We start from the raw sequence: 27963 nt of genomic DNA, 5'->3' as shown, positions 1-27963 counted from the left end.
TTAGAGTTTTCTTTTGGAAGTATATAAACGTAAAAGGGGTGATTGATCTAGGTTTACAGCAATTAAACCTTTCAACTAGAGGCTCTTCCTGTCTAACTCCAGGGACCTACATGGGTCCCATCAGTGAGAGGACCCAGAAATGCATGATAGGAAGGGAAGGGATATTCTCTAAGGAGCCAAACACTCATGTGCTGCACAATGCTGAATACTAGGAAGAGTATTCAAAAGCAGAAAACTCAATCCGTCTTAACTATCCTGCTTACTTGGCAATGTACATCTTATTGGAGAAGGACTCCGACTTCGAGATATCTGAAAAATAAGACAAAGTGTAATGTGAACCACACAGTAGACAGAGCTCAAAGGATGAACCCTTTTGACGTGTTCTTTTTCCCCCCCAAAACTATCTAATTAGTTGCTCCGAGGCCCTTTAGCACTATGATTTCTCCCCTGAGGCTGACCACTGTGAGTCCTTTTATGTTTTTTGAACTAAATGGGCACTCAATTTGGTTTAAATTATAGTATTAATTACAAACTGGGTTCAATGACCATATTGAAATTAATGCTTTTCAGAAAATAATAATTATAATAATCAATGAAATATAAAATAATGATATAATTGTCTATTATATAGCCTTAATAAGTCATCTCATGTCTCCAAAACCCTGCCTTTAAAATCTCATCTTTAATTTCAATAAGCAAAAGCTACCACTGTTACTCTCAGCTGACGCTGCCTGCAGGCATCATTCCTGCCCTGAGTTGTCCAACACTTTAAATAAATAGATTGCTAAGACGCTGCCTGCAAGCATCATTCCTGCCCTGAGTTGTCCAACACTTTAAATAAATAGATTGCTAAGGTAGATAGAGTCTATTCTGGATGACCTCAAATAAGCCAAAAAGCCAGACTAACCAAAAACATTTACATTTTATTTTGCAGATATACCTAGTTTTGTTGTAGAGAGAGGCTGATGGAAAGAGAAGGAATGTTGGCAGAAGTTTCACCTTTGAGAATACATTCTAATTCCCTTGTCTAAAGTTCAAATTACTTTGTTCCCTTTAGCAAAAATGAGAAACAGAAGGTTTAGACGTGTCTAGGGCTCATCATGGAGGACACTGTCCATGGATGAAATGTCTAATCAGAGTCCAGAATGACAGTCTGCCCCAGCTATCACACAAGACATGTCTAACATTACTTTCCTCTAATACGCAGTTTCCTCTTGGAATGGGAAGACTATGATTCTCCCAGTATAATGCTCCCACTATTTCCCTTTTACTTATCAGTCCATTACATGCATGTCCTTTTGCTTTTACCTTTTTTAAATACTTAATCAGAAATACAGATAATCAAGTTATATTAAAATCCTCAAGAGCAAAATTACGCAGATGCATGCCTCTTCCACCTCCCCACCATTCTTAGGCCATTTTCCTCCCCTGAATATTTTCCCCAATTCTCAGCCCATTGAAATTCTACTCATTCTAAAAGAGCCAAAGAGCTTCCCAAAGAGCTCTTTTTACTATCATGGCCTTTGTTTTACAGACTGTACCGATTTATAGACTGGATTACATTCAGTTAATTTGTTTAAATTATATTGATCTTCCTATATGGGGGTCCTTTCAGGGAAAGACTAATCATGCTTAGTTGTTTTTGTGTCCCTCCAAAATCTGACATCTATCAGTTACAGAGGGAATGTTTGAGAAGGACCCAGCTGCAGAAACAAAATGCTTGCTAAACTCAAGAAAGATAAGTCTGGGCTGGATTGTGGTTCAGTGGAAGAATGCTTGTCTAACACATGTGAGACACTGGGTTCAATCCTCAGCACCACATAAAAATAAATAAATAAAATAAAGGTATTGTGTCCATCTACAACTAAAAAAAAAATATTTAAAAAAAACTAAATTACAGAGCAATAGTAACAAAAACAGCATAGTATTGGCATCAAGATACACTTGTAGACCAATAGTACAGAATAGAGGACACAAGAGACCAATCCACATAATTACAGTTACCTTATATTTGACAAAGGTGCCAAAAATGTACATTAGAGAAAATATAGCCTCTTCAACTTGTGGTGCTGGGAAAATTAGAAATCCACATGCAACAAAATGAAATTAAATCCCTATCTCTCACTATGCACTAAACTCAAATCAAAGTGGATCAAGGACCTAGGAATTAAACCAGAGATACTGTATCTATTTGAAGAAAAAGTAGACCCAAATCTCCATCATGTTGTATTAGGCCCCAACTTTCTTAATAAGACTCCTGTATATCTCAAGAATTAATATCAAGAATCAATAAATGAAAAAAAAAAGAATCAATAAATGGATGGATTCAAACTAAAAAGCTTCTTCTCAGCAAAAGAAATCATCAGTGATGTGAATGGAAAGCCTACTAATTGGGAACAAATTCTTACATATGCACATCAGATAGAGCACTAATCTCTAGAATATATAAAGAACTAAAAAAATCTTAACACCAAAAAAACCCAAATAACCCAATCAATAAATGTGCCAAGGAAATGAACAGACATTTCTCAGAAAAGGCTATGCAATCAACCAACAAATATATGAAAAAATGTTACAAACTGGGTTCAATGGCCATATTGAAATTAATGCTTTTCAGAAAATAATAATTATAATAATCAATGAAATATAAAATAATGATATAATTGTCTATTACATAGCCTTAATAAGTCATCTCATGTCTCCAAAACCCTGCCTTTAAAATCTCATCTTTAATTTCAATAAATTTAATTTCAATATCATCACTAGCAATTAGAGAAATGGTAAAACTCCTTAGCCCACAGTAGTATAAAAATCATTTAGGGTTAGTGATATTGCAACAAGCTCTCTTTATACCTATGATAGACTTACAATCATCAAAGAGACTGTTGAAGCAAAGAAAATGTGGGCTGTAGGCATTTTGTGTAAAAATGATTAGACAGATAAGTACCGTGCTTAAACCAATGCGGTTACGGGGACAAATGGGACTTAAACTCCTGCTTCGACACCGACTCACAGCTCTCACTGAATTCCACTAAAAAAAAAAAAGAGAGAAAGAGAGAGAGAGACAGACAGAGAGAGAGAAGTAAGTAATTAAGAATGTACAAAAGAATGTGCAAAAACTGACATGGCTTCAAACAACATGCATATCCCATGAAATGAGAGGTTTACCAACAGGATTATCCTTGCCCATGACTGGTCACCAGTATGGGCTACATTCTTTTTATTTCCTATGACTGCCCAATATTTGGCAATACAAACTTTTTAAAATAAAATCATGCTAAAATGAACTTGAAGTTATTCAGATTGTTGGTACTAGATTTTTTTTTTAATTTCTTAGAGTAAATTATTAGAAACCCCATTTGAGTTTGCAAGTGTTGGAGAATATAAGCTCCACGTGGGCAGGGATTGTGTCTATTTTATTCATTGCCAAATCTCCTAGCATTTAAGTACAGTGCTCAGGTCATAGATTTGAATAAATATCACTGAATGAAACACCACTGTTGCACATTGACTCTCTAACTGTAAATGAATGAAGACCAGAACTGTATCTCCAACTTATCTGATTGCATATACTACACATATGCTGTTTTTATTGTTTCAATAATAATACTTAACGATTTTATCCTACAAGTAAAATCCCTTCTTAAGATTTCTCTTTCAACTCAACCCTTTTCTTTTCCAAGTTTTTCCTTTTGGGGAATCAAAATCTTTTGATTTCGAGGTTTAAGCTTGGGCAAATGTCGGTGATATACTTGATGTGAGAGAAGGAAGATGGATAAAGGAAACTGGTGGAGAATATGAGAACAGTGGCTGCTTCCTCTCTCTCCCTGCCAAACTGCAGTGCAGCAGAGTGTTTAAGAGACAGGCAGTGTTGGAGGGCAGGAAGCACACCTTATGCTCTCATAAGATCATTGTAGAGCATGTGTAGCTGTCATATCAACAAAATCCAGTTTTGATGAGCTCCACTCTCAGAGCACAAAACATTTTATTAAGTTACAATCCACCACAATGGGATTTTTAAGCTACACAACCATTTTCCTAAGTTCTTTAAAAATAAAATACACCCCTCCCCTTCACTATATGCTGCCATGAGGCAGGCATTTCCCCTATTGCCCAGTTCAAAGAGAATCGAATCAGAGACCACCCAGATGATGGTTTTGCTCTGGATCAAGGGGTTTCCCTTTAGAATTAACCCTTTTTAGATAAGGCCAGGTTCAACACTGTATCCCATGAACTATGTACAACCAGCACCTGTGGCCACCAGTTGCAGCACCCGGTCCTCCTACAACACACACATGCTCACACAATTAGACATCCAGGATTCCCTTATGAAGTCTGTTAAATTATTTAATATGTTTAGCACTTGTATAGCCCTGAATATAGAAAGCAATCTTCCAAAACTGATCTGTTCCTCTTCCCTGACTCCTCTTTTTCTCCATCCCTCCCCTTTCTACATGTCATACCAAGGAGAGAAAAATGGCACATTTATAGTTTCCAAAAATGAAGACTTATCAGTAAAAAAAATGTCAAATTGTTTCCTGAAAGTTCATTAATCACTTTCAAATGCTTAGGATTATAGAAAGCCTCCAATAAGACGATTTCAAGGGTTTTCCCTTAAAACATCATAATCCCTCTAAGAAGAGGTAATTTGACTAGTTCCATCTTATAAATAGAGCAATAAAGAAATTACTGCCAGGTAACAATGCAGAATGATGGAAGAATAAATAAAAACAATCTGCTTTTCTAAGGCCATCTTCTTCTCCTTTTTATGAAATCTTATCAAACAACTCTTCATCAATTTCTTCTATAGAATCTTTGGGTTTATAAATATTCTCGAACTTGTGAATCAAACACTGGGGATGAACTGTCATTATGCAAGGCCACCGTACAAAAGCCCCTCTCCTGGTGACAGCTTCTCCCTTCATAATGACGCAGTCATTCTCCATGAGAGCAGGCCACACGTGGTAATAGACCAAGGGAGCAGTGAAATCCGAGTCATAGCTACGGCGGTACCTACAGTAAACACAAAAGAACAGAAAAAAGAAGTTAAGCAATTATATAGCATCATCGGGGGAAACCTTGCATATGAAGTTTCTTTTTTGATTATGTTTAGATCTAGGTAAATATGGATCCCAATCCTGTTATTAAAGAGATGGCTGCAGGCTCTTAAAATAGAAACCAATGATAACTAGGACCTGTCAGGAAGTCACTTAGAGCAAGTCCTGGAGACTAATCTTATTCCTTCTCTGCTCAGGATTGTAAGATTCGCAAGACAGGGAAATGAGACTACCTGAAGTCCCATAGGCTTCCTATAAGATTCTCCATGCTGTCTCTATGGACAAAGTAAAAGAAATACAGGTGGATGGTTTACTTCTGCAGGTGGCCTGGAAACTAGTTCCATGATCCTATCCAAAGAGTAATGAATGGATCAATGAACCTGACTGAAGATATTAAAGGTTCTCTTTTAATCCTATACATCAACACGTTTACCAACAACTTGTACAAACAGAAACATGCTCAAAGGTAGGGAGGACAGGAAATGAAAAACAGATGATGATTATACAAAAATAGATCAAGGAGGCCACAAAAATAAGTTGGCTCTAATACAATAAACTAAAGGTTAATGTATATGAGGTCCTGCAATTGAGTCTAAAGAGAATTTAACTGAACAAATAAAGGAAACATGGTTTAGTCTCAACATGAGAGGAAATAAAATAGCAGGTTTTAGTTGCCCTCAAAATGTGTCAATAGTATTTTAAGGCTAAATATGAGAAAAAAAGAAAAATGACTGTAAGTTTGTTAACCCCCTCCACTGGTAGTTCAAACTCGCGTATGTTTAATTGCAGACACTTTCACTAAAATGAATACTCAGCAGAGCATGAACTATGATTCCCTGGTTGGTTGAATCTGCAGATGGAGACCCTGGAGGATGCAGAGAGCTGAAGGTAGAAACAAAGCCAATCTTTGTTTAGAATCCTGATTTTAACTGGACAGCCATCCAGGCAAGAAAGGCAGGAGGTGCCTCTGGTTAAAGGCCTGTGATTGGGAGGGCAGACAGGTCTGGGAAGTGGGCAAATTCTACAAACTAAAATGGGTGAAAGTTTAAGTGTTACTGTCCTTCCTCCAAAGGAGAGAGGAATAAAGGAAGGTGGATGACCATGATGATATATGCTCTGTAAATGAACCAGAAAGATCCACCTGTGATGTCATGTTCTTCCATGAGTGGAGGCATGCTGGGATCAGTGACCTAAAAGAAACTAGAAACAGATAAAAGCTGTGCTGTAAGGCAACCAGAAAGCCCCATCACTGATATGATTTGCCTAAGCCCCCCAAAAGTATGTGGTCTCCCTCAACAACATGCTTTCAAGAGTCCTGGGTAGCCCCTTCCCCCCAACTCCATGACTCCAACAACAACCAGAGCTGATATTTCCTGAGCATGCCAGCAGTTACCTCAGCTATCCTTTTATTCCTAGGGAGTAGGCATCATTATTTCCCCCTTTGACAGAGAAGAAATTAAGGAACAGGAAAACAGAGTAGCATGCCTAGGACTACCCAGCTAATAGGAAGTGGAGCTGAGATTTGAACCCAGGCAGCCAGAGACAGAATCAGTGTTCTTGGCCTCTTCCCAGATTAATCTCCAGTTATAGCTAAAATTTCATCAAATCTCGATAAATGTTTAAAATTAATTTAATATATTTTAATTTATAAAGAGAATATCTGCCATGTAAAATTTAGAAATCTGATTCTAGATAAGAATACAGTGCATCCTCTCAAAATTTAGTGTGCACAAAGCACACTGGGTACTTTTTAAATTGCAGCTTCCTAAGCTCCACCACAGACTGACAGCATGAAACAGCATATCATGGAATGTGGCACAGGAATGTGCATTTTGCACAAGCACCTTGAGTGATCTGCACACTGCACACTGTACTTTGAGGAACCTAGCCTAAATAATTCAATAAAAGCCAATAAAAAGTAATACACATTTGCATTTATAGAGCACCTTTCTTTTAAAATGTTCCAGACAGGTTCCAGGTACCCTTAGTTCTCCCCAAAGCCCAGTCTATTTAGTGGAGAATGAGCCCAGGAAGGCCCTGCTCAGAAGTACAGAGAAGTCCACAGCAGGCCCTGGACAGCAGAGGGTCTACTCATCCCCCCTCCAACACACACATACACTGGAGTCCCCTCCCCGGCACTGTTCCCAGGAACAGAAGCAAGGCAGCTATTAAGGGGGATCCCTTAGCTTCTGCTCCTGTGTCTCTTACTTGGTGTCATTAAAAACTTCTCCATCTGCCCCAAAGGCAATGTCAAGGGGTGGCTCTAAGGACTGCATGGCAAAGGCGATGCAGCAAATCTCCTGGATAAAGTCACTGAGAAGGCAAAAGTCAACTTCAGGGGGGAACGAGATCTTGGGGTTGACATTCATGGCACGGATCACATCCTGAAAAACAAAACCAAAAAAAAAAAAAAATGGCATTATCTGGTGGCCAACCTGTGACAAGACACTCAGACACCCTGAGGACTCTAACATCAGCTAGGACCAATGGGAGATGGGAAAAGAGGGTTTCAGTGAAAATAAGCCAGAAAAACAGTATAGGTGCTACATAAAGAAAGATGTTGTCACTCGTTGATAGGAAAGGAGGAAAGATACACAGAGCACAAATGACATGCTGAAGGCCCAAAACTAAGAGGGAAAATGGTCCATGGATTCTTAAATTATTTTCTTATTTTTCTTTGCTGTATAAGTGTATAAGGTGCCAACACAGAACTCTGACGTGTTCCTAATCCATAAGAATAATTAAAATAGCTTGCTTTTATTGAGTGTTTACTACGTGCAAAGTCTTGTGCTAAGCAAACGATCCGCTTTCTTTCATTAAATCCTCTCAATGACTCTGTGGGGGTAATAATCATTGTTGTTTCCATTTAAAGGTTAGAAAATCTAAGCCCCAAAAGGTTATGTAAACATGTAACATCACATTAGGCAGTCAAGTGGCAGGGTCAGTATGCAAATCCATCCTTATTCCCAAATCCCTTCCTCTTAAGGACTATGATATTCTATCTCCCAATCTTAGGGCCCCACTTGAAGAACAGAGCTCTAAATCTCAGGACATTTTTTTCCATAAAATTTCTAAGAAAAAAATAGATAGAAGTGACTAGTGCTACAAGACTAACTGAATGCTGTTCCTTCTTCTGTTAACTGGAAGCAATACAAATGCTAACAAGTTCCTGAATTATGAATCTCCATTGCAAATGTCATCAACCACAAGCCAGTTCTAACAAGAGACCCGACACTTACGTTAACACTGCTAACGGAATCATACAGATCAAGATGGCAAATGATATATTCGGAGACAGCATTCTCAAAGTCATTCGACCCTCCATAATTTGGTGTTAATGTCTTCCTCACTCGGATCTTGAAGTGTCTGAATGCCATTTTCGCCACGTGAAATGCCTCCTGCATGTGAAAACACAACACATTTATTATCTAATAAGAGGAGGAGGGTAAATGAGTTCAAAGAAATGAATTCAAAAGAATAACAAAATCCACATCATATTAGACTTCAGATAACTGAACACAGTTCGTCGAAATGTTTTTAATATGATAGAAAATAACATCTCTCAATTTTGAAAAGCATGCAAGTAGATACATAACAGCCCACATTCACTAATTGCAAGCATTAGCCACTGTTCTGGTCTTTCTGAGTGCAGTGAAGCAGGATAGTACAGATTTAAGGACAGAGGTCCTCTACCATGAGCCCACTACAACAGCATATCACTGGCCGAGAATGAGAGAAAACTCTCAGTCTAGAGTTCATTCCCTACATAAGCACATACATTGTCATGCATATTTCCTGTTACATATTAATTCAATAAATCTTTATAAATACCTTTTATATAGTAGGCCCCGGGAAAACTCAGTTACAAAAAAGAGACCCAGCCTCTATGTTTGCACAGCTATAACCAACTCAGTGATTCTTAATTATAAAAACCAGGGTTGGCAAAAAATTTTTGTATGAGGAGCCAAATCTTTTAGGTTTTTCAAACTACCTACAATCTCTCACATTTTTTCCCTTACAATTCTTTAAAAATGTAAAAATCATTCTTATATTCTTAGTTTTGGGGCAGTATTTCTCATAGAAATACAAGCCAGGCCCAGGTATAGTCCATAGGCCATAGTGTACTGACCTCTGATATAAATGAATAGACACAGGATTCTGGACAATTCTGCTGTCATAGCAACATTTTCTTTTTTATATCTAATTATTCTCATAATAGACCCTTAGTATCTCAGTATGGCATTGAACAACCCATTGAACAAATGTATTTACTTTAGAAACTAAGGACTGTAGGTTTTTAATTTGCCCAACTCAAGCAAGCTGGTGTATTAGCAGTTTCATTAACTACTCTTCATTAAATAAATGAAGAGTTGACACAATTGCAACTTCTGATGTTTAGACCTGAAGTAAATGAATCAAACAACAGTCATTTGCAGTGATTGATTTTATATATATATATATATATATATATATATATATATATATATATATATATATATTGTGTGTGTGTGCGTGCGCAGGCGCACGCGCATGATCATATTAGACAAAGTTGATTTACAGTGCTAATCAACTTAGTATATACCCATTGAAAAGATTGCTACATTTATGGACACTTCTTCAACAAATTGGTCAATACTAATAAATGCATATGAACAGTTATTGTCGTGAAAAGCAATTCACCCCCGAATATTTGTAATGAAAGAAGGGAGGAAGTGAAGGAGAAAGGAAGGAGTGAAGGAGAGGGAAGGGACAGAAGGGGAGACCGGAATGCCCCCATTCAGTGACCTCAAGATGCACAAGTCCCTTTAAAGTTGTACCATTCACTTTACCCAAATGTCTCCCCACTGCACCCAGGACAGCTCAAGTCTGGCCACCAGAGTGTCACCTACCACAGTGGCAATGTAGATGATCCGCTGCACTGTCTCTGCTTTGTCGATGCAGCGCCGCAGCAAGCACTGGGCATCCAGGCGGGCCTGGGAATAGGCGTCGCTGAATCGGGACAGGAGAGCAGCTTTGCGTGCCACACTGGACATTTTGGAACCACCGTTTGGGGACGTGCTTCTGATCTTGGCGATTTTGTTGTTGGGGCTGTTGGACCTGCTCCGGCTGGGGCTGTGGCTGGGGCTGTGGCTGAGGCTGTGGCTGCGGCTGCGGCTCTGGCTGCGGCTGTGGCTCTGGCTACGGCTGTGGCTGCGGCTGTGGCTGCGGCTGTGGCTACGGCTGTGGCTGCGGCTGTGGCTGCCGCTGCGTGGGCCAGGGCTAGGAGACCGGCTCCTGGGTGCCCTGTGGAGGAGGAGGAATCAGGCTGGGACACGCTGAGTCCCTGGCCTCTGCTTGTTCCTGGTTCTTCTCCCCACATCAACTGCAAATGACACACCCAACCCTCCAAGGGAGGTCAAGTGGCTGTCTGGAATGACCTTCCCCCCAGTCTCAAAGGCCACCCCAAGTAAGAAATTACTGGAAGAACTATTCCATATCTACCTAGTAGTTGGGATTTATAAAGCACTCCCCTTAGTGTGACACGTCTATCCTTGAAACAACCCTGTGAGGCCAGCTCTGCTTCTTGGCCATTTTACACAAATGTAGGACCATCCTCAAGGAACACAGCTAGCAAGAGCCAGAGTTCAAGAGGAGAAGTCAGAGGTTGAAGTTTCTGACTCTGACCCTGGAATACTAACACACCACAGGAGCACATCGCTCCAGCCTTGTGGGACAATCTGGATTGCTACCCAATAGGAAGTGAAGTTATCAACCAGCTAATCCAGAGGACATGGCCCCAGGAAAGGGACATTTTACATGAGAAACTGTACAATGCTGTCAGTGCTGACTGGCAGGCTATCGGAAGGGGTGGAGAAGGCCTTATGTTTGCTAATTTCCAGGGTGAAGATGCCCCTACCATGGCAGAAAGGAACAGGTTCCAGGGAGCAAGTACACATCAGCACCAGGACAGCACAGAGGGAGTCCCAAAAATGACTCAGGTGTCATTTAGGGAAATGGGTACAGGCAAGGATGATGTTTCAATAGCCTGAATTAGAGCATGCTGGGAGCCTGGAGCAGAGGGGGTAGAAAAAATAAAAGTGAGAGGAGACTCCCAAAATCAACATGCTTCTGTGTCTTCATCTCACACTGTCTTAATGACCCACCTCAACACACCTGCCCTTCAGTGGAAAAGTATTTCATAATACTTAACCTACACACACCACCCATCATGTGACATAGGGAAAAAAAATACCATGCCCTTCAACAGATGGATAAAGAAAATATTGTTGCAGTTTTGGTTTACAGGGTTATTGTAGTCCCCAACTCCATCAACTTCAGACTTTTACTACTAGCTCAGAGAAAAAAAAAAAAAAAAAAGCCAAATGAAAAGATCAATGAGAATTTGTCAGACCTTCCTTGAAGACCAGCTTTTTCAGCAGACAAGACAGCAATCTCATCCTTCAGGTTTCGGAGCTGTTTCTCATAGTCAGAGATCACCTCTGCGTTCCGCTGCTCTGCGCACCGCTGCTCCAAGTTCCGCTGCTGCTCTAAGCTCCGCAGTTCTGCGCACCGCTGCTCTAAGTTCCGCTGCTCTGCGCACCGCTGCTCTAAGGTCCGTGGCTCCGAGTTCCTCTGATCAGAGCGTGGCTCGGAGTTCCTCTGATCAGAGCTCCTTCTCTCTGAGCCCCTCTTGAAGGAACTGCGGTGCTCAGGTCTGATCTGGTCTCTGCTCTGTTCTCTGCTCTGGTCTGTACGCCTAGGTTCTGAGTTCCTATGGCGAGCATCCTCCTGGGCTTGAAGAGACTTAAGCCTGAAGAGCAGAGAGAACAGGTTGGGGAGGGAAGGGAAAAGATTAAATAGAGGAAAGGAAGGAAAAGAAAAAAGAAATGAAGAGAAAGGAGGAAGCGAGAGAGAGGGAGGGAGGGAGGGCAATAAGCAACAACTGGTATACCTAACATTAGCCTGCCATTTTGCATTGGAAAGGTGAAATGGAAATACACATGAACAAACACATATGAGCAAAGAGTAGAGAATTGCCAGTATCTGGGGGTTAGTTCCCATCTGCAGCTTGCATGGGAAAAGGTCCCTAAAGAAAGAATGCTCATGCAGGGCCTCTAAGAGAAGTAGAGTGGACCTATACTCATGCTGTTCCACACTGGTCTCCATTCTATGAAATTCTGGAAACACCTGACCTTCAAATCCTAGTCCAGGGCTGAAGGTGTTGCTCAGTGGTAGAGCACTTGCCTAGCAAACATGAGGCTCTGGGTTCACTCCCCAGTACCTCAAAAAAAAAAAAAAAGAAAAGAAAAGAAAAGAGTTGGAGGGATGGACTTCAATGGAAATTGAATGGTATTCAAAAGACTATCAAAAGACTATCTAGAAGTACAAAACTATGAAAATAATGGAGTACAGAAACAAACCAACAAAAAATCTTTAGAAATAAAACTGGCACCCTCCTGAAGATCCAAAGAGATGTGGCTTCCACAAAACAGAAGCAAAAGCCATAGAAGAACATGCTATGATGATCATGACAATAGTGCAAGATGAGAAGGTGAGAATTAAGATTCAGAAGTATGAAGAGAAATGAAAAAAGGTAATAGGATTAAAAGCTACACCAGAAACAGCAGACAACAGATTCAGAACTATGGAGACCAATGAGCAATATGATCAATGAACTTGCGAACATGTACCAAATAGGAAATAAGAGTTTAAAATGACGATGAAGGAGAAGTTAGAAGTGGAAAACAGAACAGCTTCTAAGCTAAGAGGTATGTGTGTTCCTGAAGAAAAGAGAACAACTAGAATATGAAAACCATCAGAAAGTGTGAGTTTGAGTATGTGTCTGTGAGTATAAGTGAGTAAAATAAACTTCCCACTTGGAAATCAAAACTAACACTAAGAAACATATAACCTTAAAGGATCCACATGTTGATTTGTTCCCTTCTAGAAATTGATCTTTAGGTAATAATATGAAATTTAAGCTCAGATTTTCCACAAAATTATCCCAGTGTTGTTTTCCAATGTTGAAAATCCACATCTAAGTTAATATTCAACATGAAGGAAATATCCAAATGATGGAAATGATGAACGTATTTGAAACTAAGTTCTGCAATTATTTTTTCATGGTGACAGAGGAAAACAATGGGATCAAAAATATATACTTATATACTTTATTCTGTATTCTGCACTGTTAATCAGAAGGAACATCAAATGGACAGTTACTGGCACTAGGATTATGAGAGGGTTTTTAGATATCTTCATATTATGTTGTACTTCAGAGACTTTAGTCTATATCACGTAAGTAATATTTTTGTTTTCTTTTTGTAGTATTGGGCTTGAACCCAGGACCACAAGCATCCTAAGTGAGCACTCTACCACTGAGCTACATATCCTAAGTCTTAGGTAACATTTTTGTAATAAGAAAAATATATCAAACATTACTAAAAATGTTGCTGCCTTTTCTCTCTAATTATGAATAATATTTTTTCATACTGTAACAGAGCATCAAAAAAAACTTGAGTCAATGATTAATCGGCAGGCTGCAATAATCCTATCATTTTTCTTACTGCTTTTTTAGCTGATTTATTTCCTCCTCTGCAGCCAAAAGGGATATGGCAGATCTGTTCTTGGTTTCTTCGAGAGACTTTCCAGTTTCAGCAAGACTGTAAGAGAAATCAGTAACTAAAGACAGATTTTCTAAAATCAGCAGACTTTCCAAATCAAGGCCTAGGTTCTCTTGGAGACCTTTGTCATATGATATAAATTCAATGAAAACAAAAATCAAATTATAAGACATCTGCACTCAATCAGATAATATTGCAGATATTATGGTGGACATGGACACAAAAACATGCCAGCACCCTTAGCTCAAGGCCAAACACAAAGGAAGGTCAGAGCTACTTTAAAGACTGTGTGATAACTATTAATGTTAAAATGTAAAGGATGAAGGAACTCATTCAATTCCTCCTTCACCTCTTCCTAATTCTTCTACTCTATTTATACCCAATCCCCAGGTTGTCTCTCTATAAAATCCCCATTTTTCTCCAATATACCAATACCTATTCCTGTTACTTTGCACTGTAGAGCTGCATTTGCCTTATTTTCCCCAAACTTCATAATATAAAAAGCTTATTGCCCACTACGAAAGTCCTCCACAATCACATCAGACTACAAGTATTTCAGGTCTTTCTGCTTCTGATGTCTACCACTTATTGTGCACAATTTTCCTGAGTTTTTGTTGTTAGTTTCAAGGATTCTCTTCACTGTAAGCAAATCATAATAATATACTCTATTTTTTTTAGGCCTATCTAAATTTAAAAATAAGTGGAAGTGGGATGGATGACCATGGACGAAGATCAGTGGTTCTCAGTGAAGTTGCCCTGGGAACCATGAGATAATCATGGGTCCCTGACTTCTCTGATCTGCCTCCCTGGAACAGGAAAACTTTCATCACAGTAATCCTGAGGCTAAGAAAACACAGGTGAAAGAAGAGTGGGAAATGAGATCCAGGATTCTGCTGTGGTTTGGATCTTAAGTGTCCCCCCCCCCGCCCCCGCCAAAGCTTGTGTGTTGAAGTCTTGGTCCCCAGATGATGGGGAAGTTGGGCCTAGTTGGAGGAAACAGGTCACTGGAGCAGTGTCTTTAAAGATTATATATGGACCCTGATTCCCTTTTCTCCCTCTCTCTCTTTTTTTTTTTTTTTTTTTTTTTTTTTTTGCTTCCTGATGGTCATAATGTGAGCAGCTCTGCTTCACATATTCCCTGCCATGATATTCAGCCTCACCACAAGTCCAAAAGGACAGGGGCAAAGTGGCCAAGGATTGAAACCATGAACCAAAATAAATCTTTCCTCCTTTAAGTTGTTTACATCAGATATTTTGTCAGAGAGATGTAAATCTGACTAAAATGGAAAATTGCTACTGAGAAGTGAGGTGGTCGCTATGATTAAACATGACTGTATGGTTCAGGAGCCTTTGGAATTCATTTGCAGGAGGAGTTTCGATCAATTTGGAGAAGCAGACTGGAAAAAGCTTAGAATGCCATAAAGAGAACTTCATGAATGATTCTGGTGGAAGCTCAAAACAACAATGCTGATAGGAATGTGAAGAGTAAAGAGTAAAAAATGTGAAGAGTAAAGCTCACGAAGCTTCAAATGGAAATGAGGACTCTAGGGTGTTTCAGTTCTGGCAAAGAATTTGTCTACACTTTGCTCATGCTGAGACTTTATGGGAAGTTGAGTTTAAAGGTGATGGATTAATTAATGTGCTGCAGGAAATTTCAAGGCAACACAGCATATAGGCAGTGGTAGGCTGCTTTTAGCCAGATTCACAGTGAGAATCAAAAGCAAAAAATCAGTGTGGAAAGATATAAAACTTGGAGTTTGTCCCAAAATAAAGCACATTTAAAGTTGCATCCAATAAGAATATGGTTGTTAAAGAGATTAATGCCATTAAGAAAAGAATCTGGGTGCAGTAGCCCATCCTTGTAATCCCAGATACTTGGGATTCTGAGGCAGGAGAATAATAAGTGAGGCTATCCTGGGCAATACAGAGAGACCCCCATCTCAGAATAAGAAGGAAGAGGAGGAGGAGGAGGAGGAGGAGAAGGAGCTGGAGAAACAGAAGCCACCAAGTATTTTGCATCAGGACAATAGGAAAGATGGCTTGAGGGCATCTCAGGAGTTAGTAAGACCCCACCCAGCAAAGACTTCTGTTTGAGAAGACAGCTCTGGGACACACTGCTTGCAAAGGACCATCTGAGGAACTGAAGAAAAGGAAGCCAGAATCAGAGAGGGAAGAGGGAGCTGCTTACCACAGAATTTGGGGAACAGACTTACATTTGGATTACCTTAAATAAAAACACAGAATAAGAACTACAGGTGGGTTGAGCACAGTGGTCCACACCTGAAATCCCAGCGGCTCAGGAGGCTAAGGCAAATAGACCACAAGTTCAAAGCCAGCAATTTAGCGAGACCATAAGCAACTCAGTGAGACCCTATCTCTAAATAAAATAATGACAAAAGGACTGAGGATAGCTCAGCGGTTAATCACTCCTGGGTTCAATCCCAGTACCAAAAATAAAAAAGAACCAGCAAAGTATTGAAATCCTGCTTCACAACTAGAAGCCTCTAGAGGGGCTCTTATTCCTGGAAACCTAAGCAGACAAAGCACAACTCAGGACCCCTCAGCACAAGACACTAGTGCCAAGTCCACTAAGGCTGAGAATACAGTACACAAGCAAAAGATCTTATCTGTAGCACCAGGAGACTATCTAAGCATCCTTTCCCTAGATGCCAATCTAAGGAAGGATAAGGGGAAAGGAAGCTCCATGCCAGGGCGAAACTACCTCTGAATAGAAGTTCTCACTATTAACTGAAGTTTCACAAAAGTGACTATACTTAACCAGGAAAGACCTAGATAAGGCAAATATAAAGATCAGCTGACATGGGTTGAACTAAATAGAGAGTCAGAGAAATCATGTTCCCTGCATGTTACAGCTGTACAATTTGACTTCTGCAGTTGTACTCCTGGCTCGCTGACTATGATTCCAAGTGGGAAAATGCACAGGTGCATGTAGAGGCATAAGTACGTAGAAAAATGTCTGGAGCCAAATATACCAACATGTTGACAGAGGTGAGGTAACAGTTATTTTCATCTTTACATTTTTGGTACTTGTACATTTGATGAGGAAATTAGTACTACTTTTATAATCAAGTAAAACTAAATCAATAGGGATATCTTCATTTGGGAGAGAAGACAGGACATCTCATGAGAACAACGCAGAGGGCTACAACTATATCATCCCAGACTTAATTGGTTAAAACAGACTTCCTTTCCCTTCCCAGAAGCAATGGATCGATACTGTGGGAGTGGAAAGACCTTATTAACAGACTTTTGTTAAGTTCTGTCAAAGGCAATTTCATGCATATTTGTCTATCTTCCTCAAGAACAAATCCAAACTTGCAATTTTCTTTGCAGTGATTCCCTGTGCTTGCTACCCTGACTGCCCAGAGCCTGCCTCTGACATCTGTTGTTGCCTGCCATTAACTTTTTAAAATATATTATTATACCTAAGAATTATTTCAAAATCTTATTTTTTTAAACTCTAACTCTCTCCATCAGGCATCAATAGGCCCTGAAAAGAACATTAGTATAGCTGCTTTGTCTTTTATTCTCTTCTTTTTCCTCATTAGCTGATCTTTCATCCTCTTTAACTCTTCCCCTTCTATATCTTTTTCAAAAAAAATCTTTCCTCCCAAGGATAGATTTTCATCTACAATCTTTACTTATTTATAACTCTGAGCTGATGCTGGACCTGCAGAGGGGGAATAGCTCAGCAGATGGAGGCGAGGGACCAGGGATCACAGACCAGATTGGTATCTTGTCCCCAAACTCAGACATTGACTCCCAACTTGCACAAATGTGTGCATGCGCGCACACACACACACACACACACACACTCACGCACGCACGCAAATCATGTCACTTATTTACAAATGCCCACATTTCACATGAGCTATTATTCTCCTTCAAATTTAAACAGTTAAATTGAAAACAATTCTTTTTGAAGAAAGATAACTTGCATTCCTCTTACTCGTCTTTAACCTGGTTGAGTTGATTACGGGTTGAGTTCAAGTCAGAGTCTAGTTGTTGTAGGTCCCGAGGACTACTCGCTCTAAGGTCCCGAGGACTACTCGCTTTAACGTCCCGGGGACTACTCCTCCCTTTAAGGTCCCGAGGACTACTCCCTTTAAGTCTCTCCCTTTCAAATGTGTCCTGAAAAGATAACAAAAAATAAATAAAAATTAGTCTGAATACACAAAATGACATTGATTGCAAAACACTGCGCTGAGCAAAAAAAAAAAAAAAAAAAGTCAAGACACAGAAGAACACATAATGTGTGCTTCCATTTGCATCAAGTTCTAGAGCAGACAAAACTGATCTGGAGTCATAGAAACAAGAAGAGTGGTTGCCCTGGAGTGGCACAAGAAACACTCTGGAGTGATGGAAATGCTTCATCTCTCAGTAAGGGATTTGTCAAAACTCACTGACCTGGGATTTCACTGTACATAAATTACACTTTGATTTACAAAAAATAGATAAATAAATACTTTTAAAGCATCATCCGATGTCTCTACAACCGGATGTAATACCCACAGGGAGTAAAAATTTGAGAACCATTTAAAAATCCTCAGGGAGAAAAATTACTGAGTGATGACAACTGATAGCTATTAAAGTCTTAACCACACACCACACCTCTGCAAGGGTTTTTTCATGTTTATTGCATTTCATTCTCACAGTGACCCCATTATTAGGTCAGTAAAATCATTGTCCTAATTCAGTCAAATAAGGAAACGGAGACATAAATGTTCAGACCCTACCAAGGGCCATGGGAGCAGGACAGATTTCCTGGCCCTAGATCTCCAAGCAGGAATTCTGTCTAGTTAAGACCCCTGCATTGAAACAGTCTGCTCTAAATGCTTCAGTTTTAGAAAGGGATTCATGTATATCCATTTAAACATTTAAAAGTAAAGCTGGCGATCACTGTGATTTGAATATGGTTTGAGTGTGTCCCCCAAGGGTGCATGGGTCGGAAGGTTGGTTCCCAGTATGGCAAGGTGAGAGGGGATGTGGAACCTTACGTGGCTTTTAGGTCATTGAGAACACCGTCCTCGGAGGGAACTGATGTAGTTCTTGGAAATGGTTGCTATAAAAGAGCAATCCTGACCTTCTTCACATGCTGGATTCCTGTCTCTATTTGATCTCTGTCTCCCACATATGCTCCTGCCATATGTCCCCTAGGAGGTCCCTCTAGAGTCAGCATTGTGCTATTTGGACTTTCAGCCTTCAGAACTTAGGAGCTAAATCAAACTCTTTTATTTATATTTTATCCAATCTCAGGTATTTTGTTGTGGTCCCGGAAAACAAACTCATATACTGATGTTGTATTTACCCAGACACAACGACATTGATGCATGAAGCAAGGCCCATATTCTATTCTAGTCTGGTCTCCAGCTGTTGGAATTGACACTCTCCCATGGAAACCAGTAATCCCAAATTATGACACTCTTTGCTAAGTTCTCTCATTATCTCAGAAATTTCAGTTTTATTGCATTGTTTCAGGAAGTCAAGGGTCATTCTTTAGCATTCCTACCTGTAGAGAGGGAACCCTGCTGTCAACAGGTTTTCCCATGGAAGCAGCAGTAAAAGAAGCCTCCAGCCAAGGCAAAAGGCGAGACTTGATTGTTTCCACACCATCATTATGTCCTCCTAAGAAAACATGCACAAGGTCAGAGAGAGAAAGCGAAGTGCACACCAGTTCAGTCAGCAAACACCAACAATGGAAAGAGACTAGAAGAGAGAGAGATGGCAAAGTGTGGGCCATTCTCACCTTCTTGGGCTGCAATAGTGAGGATTCCAAAGAGCTGTCCCTGCACTCTGGCAACTTGTTCAATGATTTCAAGGCAGTAATTTAGATTCTGATCACATGAGTTTGTCTGTAAAGTCGAAACAGCAGTAATCAGTGTGATTCCTTTACTCTGGAACCCGCTGCAGACAGACAAGGGTCTCTTGATCCAGGGGCTCCTGGCTCTGAAATGCTCGCTGCGGCAGACACTGCTGGGCAGGCACCAAAACCTGTTCCCCTTTCCCCCCTGGACACACAGTGGGACCATTCGCCCCAGAGTCCCAGGAGTGTGTGTGGCCCTGAGACTGAGTCCAGTTAGCGGTCTGGGAAGTGATGTGTGCCATGATCAGGCATAGCCAAGAAGAAAACCCCCTAAGCCATCTTCTTCTCTCATTCCCATTGGCCAGTCAAATGCAGAAAAGGGCCAGCAGAGAACCCAAGGGCATCAGGGATGGTGGATTCTCAAGATTTGTAAGGCTTCTGACTGAGCACTTGCACCAAACTACTACATAATCAAGAAAGTCGTTGTGTGTGTGTGTGTGAAACCACTAAGATTTGAGGTTGTTTTTATAGCATCATCCTACTCAGTGGATTCTGCAAAAAAAGTCCCCTTATAAAATGAACTAATTTTAAAAAAAAGTCCCCTTATAAAATGAAAATTGCTAATTTATCTGCTGTAATGGATCTTGTCCTCTACATAAATTCAATTTTTATTATACATGCAAAGAGAACACTAATTCTTACTTTATAATTAACCTTTTTTTATTTGTTCTTTTTATATGTACATGGGAGTACAGTATATTTTAGCATATCATACATAGATGGAGTATAATTCTCATTCTTGTGGTTGTACATGATTGGAGTTTCACTGGAAATGTATTCATATATGAACATAGGAAAGTTATGTCCGATTCGTTCCACTGTCTTCCCTATTCCCAAATCCCCTCCCTTCCCTTCATTCCCCTTTGTCTAATCCAAAGTACTTCTATCTTTTCTCTCCTACCCTTATTGTGTGTTAGCATCAGAGAGAACATTCAGCCTTTGGGTTTGGGGGGAGATTAACTTATTTCACTTAGCATGATAGCCTCCAGGTCCATCCTTTTGCTGGCAAATGCCTTAATTTCATTCTTCTTTATGGCTGAGTAATATTCCATTTTCTTTATCCATTCCCCCATTGAAGGGCACCTAGGTTGGTTCCATAGCTTAGCTATTGTGAATTGAGCTGCTATAAACATTGATGTGGCTGTATCACTATGGTATGCAGATTTTAAGTCCTTTGGGTATATACTAAGGAGTGGGATAACTGGATCAAATGGTGAGAACACTAATTCTTAACAGAAAAAAAAATGACTGCATTGAAGATACAATGAAGAATAAGACAAAAAGAGGCACAGGTTGACCAGAGGGCAAGTAGATAGCTCCCCTAGCTCCACTGTAGTGGAACAGTAAGTCTTACTACACAGTGAGTGTAAGGTCTACGGAGCCCACCATCTCAGAAAATCAGGGAAGGCTTCTGAGAGGAAGTGAAAACCAGCCCAAGAAGAAATGAGGCAGACTTGGAGAAGAGGTAATAGATCCAGTATCTATGGAACCTTCGAAGCAATGAAAACAGAAGACGAGGATGAGAGCCTTTTAGCTATTATTCTGCTTTGGTCATTCTTTTGTGAGAGTTGACCTTTCACCATTAGCCAAACATCTAATTGAACATACTACTAAAAAGAAGAAGTAAAATTATAAGCAATAAATGAATCACATGGGTGTAAAACTGTATAGATTTATGTGTCACTCGGGTCATGATCCAGCATTGGCACCACAAAGCCCAGAACAGGAAGCAAAGCAGATGGAGGATGTAACCAGAATGAAGATAAATGGTAGCTCTAGGCAGAAGTTTACAAATAAAATTCATTATCTGTACCAACAAGGGAAATAGTCTGACAGGTTGAAGCCCCCTCTAGGACAGAGACTACTTGTCCTGTCCCTGTATGCTCAGTCCTGCATTCTGTCGTGTCTATATGTTCAAACTCGGCATGCATTGGGATGGATGAGTGAAAATTAAATGACTCACTCTTTGATTTTCATACACACCCCCGTAGACCAGGCACTACTAGTGCTTTACTCTTCGAATCTCAGTTAATCCCTGCAATCCTACCTTATGCTATTATTATCGTTCCAATTTTCAGATGAGAACACTGAGGCACAGAGAGGTTAAGAAGCTTGCCCAAGGCTCTCCTGCTATGAGCTGTCAGAGCTGAGAGCGGAACCCTGGTTCCAGAGCACATGCTCCTAACTTCTGACTTACACTGACATTTTGTTTTAACTAGTCTTTGGCAAGGAATGGCTGGTGTGACAAAGAGTAAATGGGGAAGACAACCAGGGAAGAGCTCTGTGAGGAGGGGACACTTGAGCTGAAACCTGGCTGATTCACGGATGTGAAGCAAAAGGGAAAGAGCATGCCAGGCGATGGGCACAGCAAGGCCAAAGGCCCTGAGGCAGGAACACATAGACAACCTGGAGGACTATGAGTAGGTGAGTGTGGCAAAAGAATAGGTCAGAGAGGTTGGCAGGGCAGACCCCGGAAGGCCTCATGGGACTGGTGAGGAATGGGCATGGGATGGGCCGGTAACTGAGGGGCTTCTGGGTTAATTTCTGTGCCTGGCAACTAGCTCTGTCGCAGCCCTACTTCCTCCTGTTGTCATTCCTTCTCTTCATCTTGTCCTTCCATCCTCTCCTCTCTAACAGACTGAGTTCTTTCTAAAAATGAGCCTGCCTTTCTTTCTTGTGTCTGCATCTATTGTTACTAGTATCCTGAAAACTGAAGGCCCAAACGCTGATGAAGGAACGATTTAACGACACATTATTGACCTGATCAGGATTCTGCGCCCCACAACCTGTGCAGCTCTGTCACTTCCTCCTCACTGCACCAGGCCTAGGCTATGGTGTGCCTCACAATGACACTGAACTTCAGTGGCCTGCTTACAAGACTCTTGCCCTCTGGCTAGACCATGCCATTTGCAAAGAGGATAGAGAATGAGCTGAGGAGTCAAAGGAGACCTCAAGGATCGCAGCTCTGCCACCTGCCACAGTTCTCTGTGATCCTCTGAGCCCATTTTCTCTCTTCCACATGGGGACAATAAGGCCTTGCTGAGTGTTAGGAGAAATAAATGGAATCAACACATGCCTAGCTCCCCAGAGACAGGAGGTGTTCGATCATCAGAAGCCATGAGGTGGTTTGCAGCAAGGCAAGGTGCCAGGAATTTAGGGACAGGGCAGGGCTTGGTTCAAATCTGGATTCCTTTCATTAGCTCAATTCCTTTAGATAGAAGCCTCCATTTCCTGATGTTTAGGAGGCGGTTAATCCCTCCAGTTAACTTAGGCACAGAGCTTAGCATAAAGGAAAGACACAGTTAAATTAGAAGCAGGATTGTAGTGTCATTATGATCTGCTCTTAATGCTTTTTGCTCAGGGCCTGTGCATAATGGGCACCCAGAGGAATGTTTGTCAAATGTGTTTGCATACTCAACTTAAATCACAGAATACAACATACTATGTCACAATTCTCCTGTTCCCAAAGACCTGTCACAACATGCCTCAGCTTCTTACACAAAGCACTGCACAGGATATTCAAGCCATAAGAAGGTCACATTATTCTACTAAGATAAATAGAACAAAGACATGAACTCTTTGGAACTCTTGTCTCCAAAGCCTAGTCTCTCCAGGTTCATTCCCTCATAAATCATTGAGTCCTATTACATGTTAAGTCCCAGGACTGGCAGTTGCAGTGATAAAGTTACATTTAAAAAAGAAAAAGAAGTTGTCTACTATCACTGAGTTCACCAGCTTTGGAAGCGGGATGGAGAATGAGAAGCGCGCGGGAGTAAATAACATTAGAGTAGGTTAGGGCCTTGTGTGGACAGTGAACTGCAGACACAACAAGCTCTGCGAGAGATCAGGGGAAGAGGGAAGGGCACTTCAAAAAGGAGAAACCGCAAGTATCAAAGATAAGAAGCAGAAACACTAGGGAAAAGTGAGTTCAGGGTCCAAAGGCCAAATCTGAAAGCTGTGACTTGTCACATGAAGGGTTCTGGGCTTTGTCCTGTCATTGGAAGATCTCTGAGGCAAGCGTGGAAGGGTGATGGGGAAAGACCAGATTTGCTTGGCATTTTACAAAAGTACTTCTGCAGGAGCAGACCACACAGAGTTTGTGTTAGAGAGTGAGTCTGGAGGAGAGGTAGGCAGATGTAACCATCTGGCCAAGAGAAGTGGAAGGCTATGGACAATAACAAAGGTCTGCTAAAGGTCTTTCCCAGGCCCATGATACACCTGGGTCAGTCAAAGTCCCACTGATTCCAGCATTACCTTGGAGGTCAGGAGGTTTAGAAACAGACAGAGGTAGGAGAGGGCTGAGACTACATTTGGGTTTGGATAGTTCAGGAGGCCATAAGACCCTCAGATGGAAATGTCTAGTAATAGTATCTAACAATTATTGAGCACTTAACTCTATGCCAGCCAGGCACTGCACACAAAGTTTTATATACACTGTTTCATCAAATCCTCAAAACAACCTTACAAATTGAATGCCATCATCAGCCCGAGTTCACCAATGCAGAAAAACAAAATGAAGTATTTTGAAGAGACCGTGGTTGAACAGGGACCTATACCCATTCCTGTAGCCTCCAGCATTAGAATCCAGCTCTCCCCCCAACAGGTGCTTTACCAAAAGCAGATGCAAGGTAGGTCTGGAACTCATGTGAAAGGTGGGAGTTGAAGATGTGGGCTTGGAAGCCCTCTGCAGATGGGAGAAAGTGGAAGCCACATGCATTGAGGTCACCAGGGAGGTGAGTGGTGGGAAGAGGGCTGAGGGCAGGCTGCAGGGCCATCTTGCTACATCAGAAGTGGGTTGAGGAAGAAGAGCCAGTGAATGAAAAACAAAACAAAAACAGGAAGTCGATGACAATCAGCAAGAAAAATGAAAAAGAACTAGGAAGCCAGGGAAGAAAGTGGCTTCAAGAAGTAGAAGGCACAGTTTCTTCTCTGCTTCACTCAGGTACTTATGTTCTCCACCAATCTTTATGGGGGGGGGGGGGCTGCTGGTGCTAGATGCTAGGGACACAATGGTTGAGTGAAATAGGCTTTCGCCCTCAAGGAATGCATAGTTTAAGATAAACACAAATAAATGCATGTTGTAATAAAACTAAGTCCAGATTTCAGAGTCCAGACTCAAAAGATGTAGTAAGGAGCCAAGAAGATACAGGAAGGTCTTCATTGAGGAACCTGGGGAGGGGCCACCACACTAGAAATTCTGCTTTCGCTGCTCCAGTGTGGGCACTGGGCCTTGGTTATTTTAAGAACTCCAGATGTTTCCCATGTTCAATCAAGATTGAGCATCACAAAATTAGTGAGTAGTGAAGTCAGTTTAGTGAGCCTCAGTTGACGACTACCAATCATAAAATAGTAAAATAAAATACATCATAATTAATAAAAGTAAGAATTGTTCATGTAACTTGTTTTCAGTCATTTAACAATGGTGATATGTTCTGAGACCTGTGTTGTTAGGCAATTTCATCATTGTGGGAAAATCTTAGGGTACACTCTCACAAACCTACATAGTCATGTCAATGCAATCAAGAGTCACAGTAAGTAGGGTGTCTGAGGATGTTGCTGGAATATCACAGCAAACAGTTTTATGGTAAACTGTTTTTATAAGTAGGAGTACACTCCAAACTAATGTTAAAAAGTACAGTAATTTATTATTACTATCAAATGTATTCTATACATAATTGTGTGTGCTACTGAATAATATAGGATAGTTAATGGATCCCAATTAAAGGTTTTTTTTAATGTAAAAGCTCCTCCATAAGGTCAACTTGTAGAAATTTTCTAAGCATTGCAGCTAAACCTTTGTCCTAGAATAGCAGTAAAAACAAAAGTGGGGCAGACCCTAAAAGAGGTTACAGGAAAGTTCAAATTCAAGGTCTAAAAGGGCAAAGCCAATTAGAAAGTCATGGACTAAACCAATACAGTTGGTACTTTTCCAGTGTCATAGATTAGCATAGATTTTTGTCCAAAAGACTTGGTACTTTTCCAAGGCCTGATTAGCAAAGATACTTATCAAGACCCCTACCCAGTTGCTATATAAGCCCCTAGACAAGTACATTTAAGTGGCAATCCCTATCAGGTCCCCTCTCGCCTTGCAGGAGTTCTCTTTTCTTTTCACTTGAATAAATCCTACTCCTTTCATTCTTGCCTTCCATTATCATCCATGGATTTCATTCTTCGAATTTGCAAGACAAGGACCCATAAAGAAATTGGTGGTGAGCTGCTGGGGTCTGCTCTGACACTGGAAGCCATAGTCTGCCATTAAAAGCCGCAACACAGTACTCAATAGTAGTGGAGAAGAATCCAGCTTTGCCAGCTGCAACCTTCAGAGATCTGATGCCAGCAGGCATCCCCCGCTGTCATTAGCTGCTAACATTGAATGGCTTTCTGGGCTGCAGAGCCCTGCTACTCAAGCAGACCCCACCCACCAGCAGAAGCAGAGAATCAAGTTTTTTTCTCAAACTCTGGTTTCACTGTACTTCCATTCGACTAACAGGGCAATAAGTTTTCTTAACAAGTATCTCCACAAACATGTGATTAATGTAATGTGCTTACCAGATCAATGGGCCATGATATCACTGGGTAGTAGGAATTCTTCAGCTCATTAAGTTGTAGGGGACCCACCAGTTGTACCTGCAGTCTAATGTAGCACTGTGGCTTTTGACTGTATAAATACAACAGTTTATGTGCGTTATGCGGTGAAATAAAATGCACTGACCACTGTGGTTAAGTTTCTAAAACATGGCCCTAGAGGATAGTGTCTTGCCTGTGTTGAGAACTTCCAGTGTGGGCAAGAAGAGCCACAAAAATGATTCCTTGGAGACCTGAATCAAAGTTGACTGGAAGTGGGTATGCAGAAAGGCAGGGAGGTCAATAGGAATATGTCACGTTATAGAAGTGAACTTCAACAAGTAGGACCAAACAAATTCAAGTGACTTTGTGTAGATAAGTGAGAGGAAATAAAAAGGAGGAAATTATTCAGGAATGTAACCCCACTCTTATTAACATAAAGAAAATGTGTTTTTTTAAACACTCTATACAACAATTATGGGCTCCCTGCCTCCTTTTGTAAACATGATGACTGTAAAAACATTCAGCTTTGTTAGAGCAGAATTCTCCATCTTGCATGAAGCTGTTATGCCTGGGAGTTTGCTGATGTTATTGTTTGTTTGTTTTGCAATAAAGTTCTCTTGAGATCTATCCTGTACACATCCTAGAAGCTCCTTTTCCCACATATGTAAGAAATAATGGAAGCTTAAAATAAGAGGAGCTTGGTGTGGGAGGCTGAGGCAGAAGGATTGCAAATTCAAAGCGAGCTTCAGCAACCTAGTGAGGTTTTAAAACAAAAACATTTTAAAAAGGGTTGGGGATGTGACTTGGTGGTTAAGTGCCTCTGGATTCAATCCCTGGTACCAAAGATGTGGGGAGGTGGATAGGAGCTCAAGGGGGAAAGGGGGAGATATTTGACAGCTATTTATCAGGCAGAATCCTCAGGGATTAAATGAACCCATTTGTGAAGTGGGATGGAGAAGGAAGGGCCAGGATTCTGACTTGGTTAACTAAGGGGATTATGATACCACTACCCAGCCAGGGGCAGTGAATAGTCCTATTGGACTTATTAATTCTCCTTAAATATTAAACTTGAAATGCTTACATTAAAAAGTTTGTCTCAGGAGAAGATAAGAAAAGTCAAATTAAAAAGTTGACAGCCTCTGTTAAAAAATAAAACGTTCTGCCTTAGTCCCTCATCAATTTATTTTGCAATAAATTGATCATTAGAAACATGACAGAAAAGGCAGTGCCAATTCAATATGCTGTGCTTTCTCACATTTCTTTACAATTAGATTGGGGCCACATAACTACAGTCACGTGCTATAAAATGTGACTATAATCACATGTGGCATAATATGCTGTTTCAGTCAACCACAGGCTACTTACTTGATGGTGGTCCCATGGGATTAAACAGCCTAGTAACCTATTGTGTTTGCACAACCACAAAAATCACCTAGTCAGGCATTTCTCAGAACGTATCTGCATCATCAAATGGTGCCTGGCCGCACCTCTGGTTAAGAAATGACAAATAGAGGTGGTGTGCATCACTTACGAACGGTGCAAGTTTCCACTGCTCTTCCCTGAAGCCCCTTGAGGTCACATAATAGGATGCTGTCACCACTAGGCAGAGGGTGCTGAAGCTAAGCCAGTGATGAAGCTGTCTCTGAACTTCAGGGGAAGCCGAGTTTTAAAAACATAACCCTCAGAGACCTGCCGTCAGACCATATGAAAGAAGAAGGAAAAATCTCCCTTCTACTTGGACACTGAGATTTGGGGGGCTATTCATCACTGAGGGGTGGTCTGGCCAGGAAACAGATAAGCATCTTAAATTGAAGAAAATGTTTCTCTAGAAATTTACTAATCAGATTGACTC

At 40.8% G+C, this 27963-nt stretch overlaps 1 protein-coding gene across 1 annotated transcript in view; it reads right to left on the bottom strand.

The window, feature by feature from the left end:
- Window positions 1–246: 246 nt before the first annotated feature.
- The window catches only part of Spata18 (spermatogenesis associated 18), a 32409-nt gene continuing 4692 nt past the window's right edge, over window positions 247–27963 (bottom strand). The window contains exons 2-14 of the mRNA XM_076864018.2: window positions 19428–19533; window positions 19191–19306; window positions 17631–17812; window positions 13604–13699; window positions 11794–11847; window positions 11449–11694; window positions 10305–10340; window positions 9947–10178; window positions 8297–8455; window positions 7266–7441; window positions 4890–5013; window positions 2948–3031; window positions 247–309 (exon numbers count right to left, since the gene is read on the bottom strand). Of these exons, the coding sequence (XP_076720133.1) occupies window positions 247–309; window positions 2948–3031; window positions 4890–5013; window positions 7266–7441; window positions 8297–8455; window positions 9947–10178; window positions 10305–10340; window positions 11449–11694; window positions 11794–11847; window positions 13604–13699; window positions 17631–17812; window positions 19191–19306; window positions 19428–19533 (1674 nt within the window). The remainder of the gene's footprint in view (window positions 310–2947; window positions 3032–4889; window positions 5014–7265; window positions 7442–8296; window positions 8456–9946; window positions 10179–10304; window positions 10341–11448; window positions 11695–11793; window positions 11848–13603; window positions 13700–17630; window positions 17813–19190; window positions 19307–19427; window positions 19534–27963) is intronic.

The sequence above is a fragment of the Callospermophilus lateralis genome, chromosome 8 (assembly GCF_048772815.1).
Source record: "Callospermophilus lateralis isolate mCalLat2 chromosome 8, mCalLat2.hap1, whole genome shotgun sequence".
Taxonomy (NCBI): domain Eukaryota; kingdom Metazoa; phylum Chordata; class Mammalia; order Rodentia; family Sciuridae; genus Callospermophilus; species Callospermophilus lateralis.
Note: the sequence above shows the minus strand (reverse complement) of the source record. Positions and strands in the feature narration are given on the sequence as shown.